The sequence below is a fragment of the Strix aluco genome, chromosome 37 (assembly GCF_031877795.1).
Source record: "Strix aluco isolate bStrAlu1 chromosome 37, bStrAlu1.hap1, whole genome shotgun sequence".
NCBI lineage: Eukaryota > Metazoa > Chordata > Aves > Strigiformes > Strigidae > Strix > Strix aluco.
In genome coordinates, this window is record NC_133967.1 from 865756 (window position 1) to 878570 (window position 12815).

Consider the following 12815-nt stretch of genomic DNA (forward strand, 5'->3'; position numbering starts at 1 on the left):
GGAGCAGGCGGTCCCCAGGTGCTGTAAGAGAAGCTGGCGACAGAGAAGACCCCCCTGGCTGAACAGGGAGCTTTGGCTGGAACTCAGGGTGAAAAGGAGAGTTTACAGCCTTTGGAAGAAGGGACTAGCCACTCACAGTGAATACAAAGAGGCTGTGAGGCTATGCAGGGCAGAAATCAGGAGGTCTAAAGCCCAGCTAGAAATTAATCTGGCTTCAGCAATCAAGGATAACAAGAAATGTTTCTCTAAGTATGTCAGTAGCAAAAGAAAGACCAGGGAGAGTCTCCATCCCCTGCTAGACGCAGGAGGAAACATGGTAACAAGTGATGAGGAGAAGGCTGAGGTCCTTAATGCCTTCTTTGCCTCAGTATTTAATAACAAGACAGTTGTAGTGAGGGAATGCAGCCTCCTCCGCCAGAGGACAGAGACTGGGAGAACGACCCCCCTGCAATCCAGGAGACAGTCAGTGACCTGCTGCATCACATAGACACACACAAGTCTATGGGACCTGATGGGATACACCCGAGGGTGCTGAAGGAGCTGGCTGGGTGCTCACCAAGCCGCTTTCCATCATTTCCCAGCAGTCCTGGCTGAGCGGGGAGGTCCCGACAGATTGGAAACTGGCCAATGTGACGCCCATCTATAAGAAGGGTCGGAAGGATGATCCACGAAATTACAGGCCTGTCAGCTTGACGTTGATGCCCGGGAAGCTGATTGAGCACCTCACTCTGAGTACCATCATACAACACATGCGGGACAACCAGATGGATCAGGCCCAGTCACCGGGTTTATGAAAGGCAGGTCCTGCTTGACAAACCTGATCTCCTTCTACGACAGGGCGACCTGCTCATTGGATGAGGGAAAGGCTGTGGATGTTGTCTACCTTGACTTCAGTGAGGCCTTTGACACTGTTTCCCACAGCATTCTCCTGGCGAAAGTGGCTGCTCGTGGCTTGGGAGGGCAAACACTTTGCTGGGTAGAAACTGGCTGATGGCCGGGCCCAAAGAGTTGTGGGGAACGGAGTTAAATCCAGTTGGCGGCCGGTCACGAGTGGTGTCCCCCAGGGCTGGGTTTTGGGGCCACTCCTGTTTAACATCTTTATTGATGATCTGGACGAGGGGATCGAGTGCACCCTCAGTCAGTTTGCAGACGACACACAGTTGGGTGGGAGTGGGAAATAGGAACTGGTGGTTTGCAAGATGTGACCTGACTTGAGGTTCAAGGAATGATTGTGGGAAACTGCGGTAGCGTTATGTAACACCGTGGTGTGTGAAAAACAGCAGTAACCCCCCCCCTGCAGAGCGTGGTGAGCGTGTGAGCGATAAACACTTCCTTCTTAAAGAGCGCCCAGCCTTCCTGCACCCCTATACCCTTCAGGACCATCTCCCAAGGGATTCTGTCAAGCAGGTGCCTAAAGAAGTGAAAGTCAGCCCTTTGGAAGTCCAGGATGGCAGTTCTGCTGCCCCCTCTCCTGGCCTCTCTAAGAATAGAGAACTCTATTATTTCATGATCGCTGTGCCCTGGTCGGCCTCCAACTGCCACATCCTGCACCAGTCCTTCTCTGTTCACAAAGAGGAGGTCCAGCAGGGCACCTTCTCTGGTCGGTTCCCTCACCATCTGTGTCAGGAAGTTGTCTCCCACACATTCCAGGAATCTCCGGGACTGGTCCCGCTCTGCCACGTTGTATTTCCAGCAGATGTCTGTGAGGTTCAAGTCTCCCACAAGAACAAGGGCAAGCGATCGTGACATTTCTCCTACGTACCTATAGAATATTTCATGCCCCTCTCTGTCCTGGGTGGGTGGCCTATAGTAGACTCCTACTACAACACCTGCCCCGTTGTCCTTCCCCCTGATTCTAACGCACAGACACTCCACCCTGTCTTCACTACACTTGTGCTTGAAGCATCCTGACAGTCCCTAACACACAGCACCACCCTCCCGCCTCTCCTGCCTTGTCTGTCCCTCCTAAAGAGCTTGTAGCCGTCAACTGGCGCACTCCAGCCATGGCAGACATCCCACCATGTCTCTGTGATGGCCACTACACAATAATTTTTGTGTTGCATCAGGGCTTCAAGCTCCTCCTGTTTGTGACCCGCGCTGTGTGCATTGGTAGAGATGCACTTCAGATGTGCTGATGTCCCCAGCACCTTTTTGCTGGATCAAAATGTTCCCCACTGGGAAGGGACAGGCATTAGGCTCAGGGTTCTCTCCAATGTCACGGGACTCCCCATGGCTCCCCCGGGGACCACCGATGAGGGCAGGGAGGGTCTGCTGGGGCCAGGAGCCCCCCCTGAGCCTCTTCACAGCACCACGGGCTCCTGGGTCTGGGAGACACGGAGCCCCTGTGGAAGGGAGCCCCTGGCCCCCATCTGTGCCCCAGTTCTGTCTGGATCCTCTCCGGGCGCTTTGTTACCCTGAGCCCGGGGCCAGGGACTGTCCAGCCAGGCTGGGGGACCCGGCCAACTCCCAGACATGCCGTGGAGGGGCTGGGGGGTCCCAGGGTCCCAGGGGACCAGCGCTCCCGCCCCACACCTCAACACCCCCCTCGGCCAGGCCACCGGAGTTCGTGCAAAGTGACATGCTGATGGCTGGGTCTGCAGGGACAGCGTGACCCCAAGGGACATTGGAGAGGGCACCCCCCTTCCTGCCCCCTGCTCTGCCCCCCTGGGGTGCACCTGGGCCAATAGGAGGGAGCCCCGAGGCTGACTCTGCTGTTCCTGGGCAGAGCAGCAGCTCAGGGCACCCTGCAGAGCAAACAGATGGACGGACACGGACGAATGACCAGGCAGGACCACAGTAGCAGGATGTGGTTTGGGGTCCCCCTACCTCAGGTGGTTCCTCAGCCCTGGCTCCCCCCCAGTCTCTGGGATCCGGAGGTCGCATGAGCCAGATGCTGCTCCTGGCCCTGGGGTGCAGTAGGGGGACGACTGTCGTGGGGAGCCCTGTGGGGCCCAGCTCTGCCTGGTGACGGGTGATGCTGCCCAGCCTCGCTCCTCACTGGGCCTCACTGGGACTCCCAGTCCCGCACTGGGCAGGAGCGGGGCCATTCCCCGAGCGGGCAGAGTGCGGCTGGCTCGGGGGTCCCAGCACTTGCCCAGCCTCTGCTGTGTCAGCGATGGAGACTGGTCGTGTCCTGGGAGCTGGGGCCGTGCTGGTGGCACTGGTGGTGCTGGGAGCCCACGCGGCTGGTGGCGAGGAGCCCTCGGGTGAGCTCAGAGCCCCGGCACGGGGAGGCTGTTGGTGGGGATGGACACCCCCGTGCCCCAGGGAATCTCTGGGGTGTGGGGTGCTGCATGTGGGGGAGACGCTCCCCCCGCTGCTGCAGCCCAGGAGCAGCCTCTGGGCTCAGCTGTGCCCCGGCTCCCTCCTGCCCCCCCTTCCCCGGGGCTCTGTCCCCCCCAGCTCTCCCCAGTGCCCAGGCTGAGAACTGGCGCCCTGGGGGGTAGGATCCCAGTGCCGGCCCTATGGCGGCTGTGGGGGTGTGGGGCTGGCCGGGAGGAGTCTGGGGATGGGCAGGGGGCTCCCCGATGCCTCCCTGCCCCACCCTGACGGCCTCCCTGCTCAAAAAGGGATTTTCCTCGAGATGAATGAGGCCGAGTGTCAGTACCTCAACGGCACAAAGCGGGTGAGGTTTGTGGAGAGGTACATCTACAACCGGGAAGAGTACGCCCACTTCGACAGTGACCTGGGGCTCTATGTGGCCAACACCCCCCTGGGTGAGCTCCAAGCCCAGTACTGGAACAGCCAGCCAGATACACTGGAGTATGAACGGGGTGAGGTGGATACATTCTGCCGGAAGAGCTACAAGGTTTTGACCCCCTTCATCACGGAGAGGAAAGGTGAGCACATGGCTGTGCGTTGCCCCTGGCCGGGCACAAGCCGAGCCCCCGGGCTCGCAGCGGGCAGAGCGTGTCCGTGCCGTGCTGGGGCAGGGCCCCGGGCAGCCCCCAGCAAAGCCCCTGTGCCCTTCCCTGAGGGCGTGAGTCCCTCGGCCCCTCCCTGGGCACGTCCTGCGTGGGGAGCACAGGGCCAGCGCTGGGCCAGGCTGGGGGCAGGCGTGCGGGGCGGCCCCGGGGATCTGTCCCCAGCCGCGGCCCAGCGCCCTCCCGCTCTCTCCCAGTTCAGCCCAAGGTGAGGGTCGCCCCCGTGCAGTCGAGCTCCCTGCCCCAGACCGACAGGCTGGCTTGCTACGTGACGGGCTTTTACCCGGCGCAGATCGAGGTGAAGTGGTTCCAAAACGGGCGGGAGGAGACGGAGCGCGTGGTGTCCACGGACGTGATCCCCAACGGAGACTGGACCTACCAGGTGCTGGTGATGCTGGAAACCACCCCGCAGCGCGGGGACACCTACATGTGCCAGGTGGAGCACGTCAGCCTGCAGCACCCCGTCAGCCAGCGCTGGGGTAAGGCCCTGCGTGGCCCCTGGGGCAGGTGGGAGGGGGCCGGGCCCCCCCAGCCCTGACCCCCTGCTCTGGGCCCCGGCAGAGCTGCAGTGGGACGGCGCCCGCAGCAAGATGCTGACGGGGGTGGGGGGCTTTGTGCTGGGGCTCATCTTCCTGGTGCTGGGACTCGGCTTCTATGTGCGCAAGAAGGTGAGTGGAGGGGCCACTGGGCGGGGGGGCTCCAGGGCGTCTCCCGCGCCCCCACTGACATGGTCTGTCTGTGTTTCAGGGCGCCCCATTCCCCTGGCTGCAGGTACTGTCCGTCCCCCCCCACCCCGTTCCCCGCTCCCTGCATGGGCCGGGGTCCCCACCGTGCCTGGGGGCAGGACGTCCGGCGGGAGCGTGTACCCCGCTGACGCCAGGGCAGAGCCCTGGGGATGTGCCGTCCCCCGTCCCGGCGCTCACCCCCTCTTCTCCCCACAGGGCTCCTGAGCGACCTCCTGCCCCCGCGGTTCCGCTGCGCCGCTGCCCATCCTCTGCCCCCCCATGTCACCTCTGCCTCGCACCGCCCCTGCCCGGAGCCCCCCCGGCCCCGCGCTCATCCCCGGGGTCCCCCCCCTCACCCCCTCCCTCCCTCCCTGGCTTCCAGCTTGGCTGTCTCTGCTCGGCAGCAACGGGGTCCCCAGTGACCCCCCACGGTGGCCGTCAGCATTCCAGCTCTGCCTAATAAAGTGTCCCGGGACCCGCCGGCTCTGCTGGTCTGGGGACAGGGGGGCGGGGGGGGGGGCACTCTCTTCCCCGGGCCCAGGGTCTCGGTGCTTTTGGGAGTGGGGAGCGGCCCCTGGGGTCTGTGGAGGGGACTCGGGGGGAGGACAGAGCGCTGAGCCCCCCCTTGTCACCGCTCTCTGCGCGGACATGGAGCCCTTGGGCACAGCTCTTGGAGTGCCACCACCCAGCCAATCCCTCCCCCCGAGTGCTCCAGCCGGCAAATCCTCCTCTCTCCGCTCTAGAGACAAGGACGTGGGGTGGGACAGGGGCAGAACTTTGCACCAGCCCAGGCAGGTGACGGCAGCGGCTCTTCCCTTCCCCCATGTGCTGGGTTGAGTGTGCTGGGGCTTTTGGTAGCCGTGGAGGGGGCTACAGCCGTGGCCCCTGTGAGAAACTGCTCCAACCTCCCCCGGCTCCGAGTTGGAGCCTCCTCTGGCCAAGGCCGGGGCAATGAGCAATGGCAGCTGTGCCTCTGCGATAACGTATTTAAGAAGAGGAAGCTGAGGGGGGGTTTTGGGGGCACATTGAGGAGGAGTTGGGAGGAGAACAGCTCTTGCACAGCGTGAGGTCAGCGGGAGGAAGGAGGAGGAAGGGGGCAGGTGCCGGTGCAGAGCCCCCTTGTAACACTGGTGATACGGCAGAGCCTCCCCCCCGGCTCCCATGGGGGTCAGCGGGGCAGCAGGAACACACCTGCAGCCTGGGGGGGACCCCCTGGACTCTGAGGGGAGAAGCCACCCACGCTGGTGTAGTTCGGTGCTGGGAGGTGTGACATGGGGAGGGGGGGATTCACGGCGGAGCATCTTGAGGAAAATACATCCCGTGGGGGGCATTCGTGGTGGAGAGAGTCTGTGGAGGAGAGGGGAAGCACGTGGAGCGGGGAGGGGAATGCAGAGGAGTCCTCCCCCCAAGGAGGAAGCAGCGGTGGATTGACTGCACCCCCCATCCCATACCCCTGTGCCATGGGGAGAGGAGGGAGAGCGATGGGGCCCAAGCTGAAGCCGGGAAGGAGGGAGGGGTGCAGGAAGGTGGGGAGGGGGTTTAAGCTGTGGTACCGTCCCTCCCTGTGCCCTCCTGCCTGTCCACTGTCGGTTTTGTTAGTGTTTGAATTAAAGTGCTGGTCTTGTTTTCTTCCCCTGAGGAGTCGCCTTTTGCCTGGGGCCGTTAAGGGGGGAGGGAACCCTCTCTGTCCTTATCTCCATTCCGGAGCCTTTTGGGTCATTCTTCTCCTTCCCAGCCCTGGGGGGAAGGGCCCAGTGACCACCTTCCTGGGGCTCAGTTGCCCCCTGGGCTCACACCGTGACACCACCAGCGCTGTCACCCCATTGCAGGCGGCCACCAACTCGCTCAGGGACGATTTGCCCTCAGTGACGCCGCGTTGGCTGTCACCAACCACCTCCCGATTCTCCGTGTGCCCCGGCAGTTTCCAGCGGGATCCGCTCCGGGATCTTGATGGGTGCAGAGGTGGGACTGACAGGCCTGGACTTCCCTGGATCTTCGGTTTTATTTTTCTATTTTGAAAATCAGGGGTTACGTTTCCCCGTTTCCCATCAGCGGGAGCTTCACGGCACTGCCAGGACTTCTCCAATCTGAGGGGGAGAGGCTGAGCCGCTTCACCCCCCAGTTCCCTCAGGCCCCATGGGTGCGTCTCATCAGGTCCCACGGACTTGGGCACCTCCCAGTTCCTTCCAGGGCCTTGACCCTGACCTTGTCCTACCGCGGGCGGTTCTTCCTTCTCCCAGGCCTTTCCCTTTGCCCCTCGGGCCGTGTGCCGGCAGCTCTTGCCGCTGGAGACGGAGGCAAAAAAGGGGTTGGGTGCCTCAGCCTCCTCCTCAGCCCGGGTAACCGGGTCTCCCGTTTCCTCCCGCAATGCCCCACGATTTCCTTGTTCTTCCTCTCCTCCCTGATGGACCTAGAGAAGATTTTCTTGTTGCCCTCAACCTCCGTGTCCACAGTGATCTCTCTCGGGGCTTTGCCCTTCCAGACCCAATGCCCAGTTGCTCGCACAGTTTCTCCATGTCCCTGCCAGGCTCCTTGGCCTTCCTGCCACCCTCTGTGGGCTTCCTTTTTGTGTCTGAGCTTGCCCACGAGCTCCCGGTGCCCCCGCGCAGCCTCGCCCCCCTCCCTCTCTGTTTGGCTGAGCTTCAGAGCTCGGAGGAGATGATTCTTGAACCCTTCCCACCCCCCAGCTCTCTTGGGCCCCTCTTCCCCCCAGGGCTCCAGCCCAGGGGACTCTGCCAAGCAGGTCCCTGCAGAGGCCCAAGGCCACTCTCCACAAGTCCCGGGGTATGAGCTTGCTGAGCGCCCACCTCGCTGCCCGAAGGCCCTTGGCCTCCCCCATTTCCTGGGCACTGCAGCCGTGGCTGCCCTTGGCCTTCACCCTCCCCACCAGCACCCCATCCTTGGGGAGGGCCCAGCTCCCGTCCCAGCACAGCCCCTCCTGGGCTCCTCTATCGCTCGCAGAAAGAAGTTCTCATCACCGCAGTGCAAGAACCTCCTGTATTGCTTGTCCCCTGCTGGGTTGTGCCCCCCAACAGCTCTTGGGGGGTTGAAGTGCCCCCCATGAGGGTGGGGGGCCCAGACTGGGGGGGGTCTGGGATGGACGGTGGGAGGTGAGAGAGGAGATCCACAGGGGCTGAAGTGATTTTGGGAGAGCTGGGGTGGGAAAAGGGGAGAAATGAGGAACTGGGGTGGGCTGGGGGCTGCTCTGGACTAGGGGAGAACAGGGCACCCCAAAACAAGGCCAAGGCCAACGTGGGAGCAGGGGTATACCCCACCCAGTGCAGTGTCCCCAGTGCTGGGATGGGGCGAATGGAGCAGCGGGGCCACCCCGCACGCCTGTCCCCAGCCTGTCCCAGGGTCAGTGGGGCAAGTGGGGCCAGGGCAGGTCCCACACATGCCCTGGGGGTTGCTGGGTGCTGGGAGGGGGCTCAGAGCTGAAAGGGGCTGGGGGAGGATCTGGGGAGCTGGAGAGGGGGAGTGGGATGTCGGAGAGGCAGGGGGTGTGGTGCAGCCATGGGGCATGGGACTGGTGAGGGCTGGGGGGTCGCAGGGCTTTGGGGGCACTCTGGATGCCGCCCCCTCACAGGAGGCCCTGCTGGTTGCGGGCGCTGTTCATCTTCATCGCCTTGATGATGAGGATGGTGCCCGCAATGATGCCAATGATGCCCACGGCCAGGCCCAGGGCGCACACCAGGGTCTCGGTGGTCTCGGAGGCGGGGAGGGGCACTTGGGGCTCTGCGGAGGGGACAAGGAGGGGTGAGGATGGGGCGCTGAGCGCCTCCCTCGCTGCCTGCAAGGGGAGGGGACCCAGGCCCAGCCCCCTGCTCACCCCAGTGCCTCAGGATGGGGGTGGGCAGCCCCTCGTGCCCCACGCGACAGTCGTACTGGTCCCCCCGGCTGGGGATGAAGGGCAGGTAGGAGAACTTGCGGAAGGTGTGGTCCTGGCCTCGGTAGAAAACGGTCTCGAGGACGCCCTCAGTCACCTGCTGCCCGTTCTTCAGCCACGTGACGGAGAGCACGGGGGGCCAGAACTTGTCCACATAGCAGGTCAGGACGTTGGGGTCCCCCAGCTCCACTCGGCGCTTGGGGAACATCGTCACCTCGGGGGGGGCTGTGGACAATCCAGGAGTTAGTGCTGGCCTAGAGCCTGGGCTCAGCCCGGCGCCACAGCACCCAGGGGGTGCAGGAAAGGCCCTGCTGTGCCCCATGGCCGAGCCAGGGAGACCCCAAACCCCAGCTTGGGGCTGTGCCCGGGTGCCTCTGCTCTGTGGGGGAGCAGGGTGCTGTGCAGGGTCCCCAGGGAAAAGGCACCAGCCGGACCATGCCCGCCTTGTTACCGATGTTTGCCCGCGAGTGGTTGGAATTTGCCGTCATGATCTCCAGGTTCTGTTTGTCCACAGCCATGTTCTGCAGAGCTCCCTGCGCCTCGAAGCTGGCAAAGGTCCCGAACTCGGGCAGGCGCCAGACGGTCTCCGTCTTCTGCAGGTCCACGTGGAAGATCTCGTCGCCATCGAAATCAAAGAGGAACTCGCCACCCTCCTGCTGCAGCCGCTCATCCCGCATGTAGAAGTCAGTCTGGATCAACACGTTCCCCACTGGGTGGGGACCGGTATTAAGCTCAGGTCCCTCCCCCACTGCCACGGGGTTTCCCACAGTTCCCCATGTGACCCGTATGGGGTAAAGGAGGCCCCGATGGGTACAGGAACCCCCCCTGAGCCTCTCCCTTTCCTCCAGGATCCCACAGGGCTGTGGCGATGCCGACACCCCCCTCCCCAGGAACGGGAGCACCCGGACACCCGCTCTGCCCCGGCCCTGACTCCGGCATCTTGGTGCTATCAGGCAGTTGCCCTCCGTCACCCGCTGAGCCCGGAGCCACTGACAGGCTGTGGGGACCACAGGGGCCTGTCCTGGGGGGTAGGGGGTGGCCGCAGGGCCCCAAGGACTTGGGCAACTGATTGTCATAGCTCTCCTTCCTGCCCTGCCCCCCTGGGGTGCACCTGTGGACCCCCCCCCAGGTGTTCCCTTCACTTGGAGGGATGGAGCTGCCCGTGCCCTGATCCAGGGCCCGATCCTGCCGTGGTTCCAGCCCCCACCATGTGCGGGACACCCCCCGCCCCACCTCTGCCCCCAGACCCAGCAACCCCCAGCCCCGGCACCCTCACGCACCTCTGAGGGCCCCCATGCCCGGCAGGGTCAGCACTGCCAGCAGCGCCAGCGGGACGCCCCATTTCCCGGCCATCGCCTCTCCTGGTAGCGGGCAGCGAGAGCGGGAGCAGGCGAGGGGCAGGTGTTGTGCTGAGTGCTGGGGCCCCCCCCGTGCCTGGGGGACAGGGCCCCCCGGACTCTGGCCCAATAGGAGGGAGCCCCGAGGCTGACTCGGCTGTTCCCGGGCAGAGCAGCAGCTCAGGGCACCCTGCAGAGCAAACAGACAGACGGACGCCCAGGCAGGGTCCCGCGGGGCTTCACCTTTGACCTTGGGCCCTGCACCCCCCTGCAGAGGCTGTTGGGGAGGGGGCAGGTTGGGGTCGCCGAGCCCGGGGAGCCCCAGCGCTGCCTGGGGCCGGCAACCGCTGCCTGGGGGCCACTGCTCCAGCAAGGGACAAGTGTCACGGGGAGCCCTGCGGGGCCCGGCTCTGCCTGGTGACGGGTGATGCTGCCCAGCCTCGCTCCTCACTGGGCCTCACTGGGACTCCCAGTCGCGCACTGGGCAGGAGCGGGGCCATTCCCCGAGCGGGCAGAGTGCGGCTGGCTCGGGGGTCCCAGCACTTGCCCAGCCTCTACTGTGTCAGCGATGGAGACTGGTCGTGTCCTGGGAGCTGGGGCCGTGCTGGTGGCACTGGTGGTGCTGGGAGCGCACGCAGCTGGTGGCGAGGAGCCCTCGGGTGAGCTCAGAGCCCCGGCATGGGGAGGCTGTTGGTGGGGATGGGCCCCCCCGTGTCCCGGGGGTCTCTGGGGTGGGGGGTGCTGCGTGTGGGCGAAAAGCGCCCCCCGCTGCTGCAGCCCAGGAGCAGCCTCTGGGCTCAGCTGTGCCCCGGCTCTCTCCTGCGCCCCCTTCCCCTTCCCCGGGGCTCTGTCCCCCCCAGCTCTCCCCAGTGCTCATGCTGAGAACTGGCATCCTGGGGGGCAGGATGCCAGCGCTAGCCCTATGGCAGCTGTGGGGCTTTGGGGCCGGCTGGGAGGAGGCTGGGGATGGGGTGGACGCTCCCCGGTGCCTCCCTGCCCCACCGTGACACCCTCCCTGCCCACAAAGGGGTTTTCCTGGCGATGGGTGAGGCTGAGTGTCAATACCTCAACGGCACCAAGCAGGTGAGTTATGTGGTGAGGTACATCCACAACCGGGAGCAGTACACGCACTTCGACAGTGACCTGGGGCTCTATGTGGCCGATACCCCCCTGGGTGAGCCCACAGCCAAGTACTTCAACAGCCAACCGGACATTCTGGAGGCTGAACGGACTGCAGTGGACTGGTTCTGCCGGAAGAGCTACGAGGTTTCAACCCCCTTCATCACGGAGAGGAAAGGTGAGCGTGTGGCCGCACGTTGCCCCCGGCCGGGCACAAGCCGAGCCCCCGGGCTCGCAGCGGGCAGAGCGTGTCCGTGCCGTGCTGGGGCAGGGCCCCGGGCAGCCCCCAGCAAAGCCCCTGCGCCCTTCCCTGGGGGCGCGAGTCCCTCGGCCCCTCCCTGGGCACGTCCTGCGTGGGGAGCACAGGGCCAGCGCTGGGCCAGGCTGGGGGCAGGCGTGCGGGGCGGCCCCGGGGCTCTGTCCCCAGCCGTGGCCCAGCGCCCTCCCGCTCTCTCCCAGTTGAGCCCAAGGTGAGGGTCGCCCCCGTGCAGTCGAGCTCCCTGCCCCAGACCGACAGGCTGGCTTGCTACGTGACGGGCTTTTACCCGGCGCAGATCGAGGTGAAGTGGTTCCAGAACGGGCGGGAGGAGACGGAGCGCGTGGTGTCCACGGACGTGATCCCCAACGGAGACTGGACCTACCAGGTGCTGGTGATGCTGGAAACCACCCCGCAGCGCGGGGACACCTACATGTGCCAGGTGGAGCACGTCAGCCTGCAGCACCCCGTCAGCCAGCGCTGGGGTAAGGCCCTGCAAGGCCCCTGGGGTGGGTGGGGAGGGGGCCGGGCCCCCCCAGCCCTGACCCCCTGCTCTGGGCCCCGCAGAGCTGCAGTCGGACGGCGCCCGCAGCAAGATGCTGACGGGGGTGTGGGGCTTTGTGCTGGGGATGATCTTCCTGGCGCTGGGGCTCGGCCTCTACGTGTGCAAGAAGGTGAGTGGGGGGGTCGCTGAGCGGGGGGGCTGAGCGTGTACCCTTCTGGCACTGGGGCAGAGCCCTGGGGACATGCCGTCCCCCGTCCTGGTGCTCACCCCCTCTTCTCCCCACAGGGCTCCTGAGAGACCTCCTGCCCCTGCAGCTCCGCTGCGCCGCTGCCCATCCTCTGCCCCCCCGCATCACCACCGCCTCGCACCGCCCTGTCCCGGAGCCCCCTGGCCCCACGTTCATCCCCAGGGTTCCCCCCTCACCCTCTCCCTCCCTCCCTGGCTCCCATTTGGCTGTCGCTGCTCTGGAGCCCCGGGGTCCCCAGGGCCCCCCCACGGTGGCCCTCGGCCGTTCCAGATCTGCCCAGTAAAGTGTCCCAGGAGCTGCCGGCCCTGCTCGTCTGGGGACAGGGGGACAGTGGGGGACACTCCCTTCCCCAGGCCTCGGGTGGCCGGGTCAGTGCTCTGCATCCTCAGAGGAATGGTGGGGGACACACTGCGAATCAGGTGACACCCGTCATCGTCCGGCTGACTGCGGGCTGGCCCAGGGGTGGGCACGGGGCTGAGGGATCCCATGTCCCCTCACCTGCTCTGGTCAGTGTCTCCGTGTCCCTCTCCTGGTGCCTGACCCCGCTGAGGGGGGCAAGACTGGGGAGCAAGGCTCTGGGGTGAGTGGTTTTGGGGGGGGTCACCCCATCCAGCCCCCGCGCTGATGGCCACTGTCGTCCCTCCTGCAGTGCCCTGTCACGGGACGCTGCCCTGCACCCTGACACGGCACCCAGCACCCCCGCCAGGAACCAGGTGTCCTGCCCCCACCCTGCCACCGCTGCTGCCCCCCCAGAGCCTACCTGCAGCCCCGCCAGCCCCAGGGTCCCCCCCAGTCGCCCTGTTCCCCACCACCCCGT

General features: G+C 65.1%; 4 protein-coding genes across 5 annotated transcripts in view; 2 read left to right on the forward strand and 2 right to left on the reverse strand.

The window, feature by feature from the left end:
• LOC141917328 (uncharacterized) overlaps positions 1–12815 on the reverse strand; it is a 158452-nt gene that overhangs the window by 36142 nt on the left and 109495 nt on the right. The window lies entirely within an intron of this gene.
• Positions 3006–5128, forward strand: LOC141917405 (class II histocompatibility antigen, B-L beta chain-like). 2 transcript variants are annotated; one of them, XM_074810583.1, is made up of 6 exons: positions 3006–3206; positions 3570–3839; positions 4121–4402; positions 4485–4591; positions 4671–4694; positions 4865–5128. In XM_074810583.1, the coding sequence occupies exons 1-6, from the start codon at positions 3116–3118 to the stop codon at positions 4871–4873; spliced, it is 783 nt and encodes a 260-aa protein (XP_074666684.1). In that variant the 5' UTR covers positions 3006–3115; the 3' UTR covers positions 4874–5128. The 2 variants fall into 2 exon arrangements, with proteins under 2 accessions (XP_074666684.1, XP_074666683.1); XM_074810582.1 differs by lacking the exon at positions 4671–4694 and having other exon boundaries at positions 3014–3206.
• LOC141917403 (HLA class II histocompatibility antigen, DR alpha chain-like) lies at positions 7628–9960 on the reverse strand. The gene is made up of 4 exons (XM_074810580.1): positions 9815–9960; positions 8986–9243; positions 8478–8759; positions 7628–8383 (listed from the first exon to the last, which is right to left on the reverse strand). Exons 1-4 carry the CDS (start codon positions 9885–9887, stop codon positions 8229–8231), a joined length of 768 nt encoding a protein of 255 aa, XP_074666681.1. The 5' UTR covers positions 9888–9960; the 3' UTR covers positions 7628–8228.
• On the forward strand, positions 10440–12172 carry LOC141917404 (class II histocompatibility antigen, B-L beta chain-like). The gene is made up of 5 exons (XM_074810581.1): positions 10440–10530; positions 10899–11168; positions 11450–11731; positions 11814–11920; positions 12037–12172. Exons 1-5 carry the CDS (start codon positions 10440–10442, stop codon positions 12043–12045), a joined length of 759 nt encoding a protein of 252 aa, XP_074666682.1. The 3' UTR covers positions 12046–12172.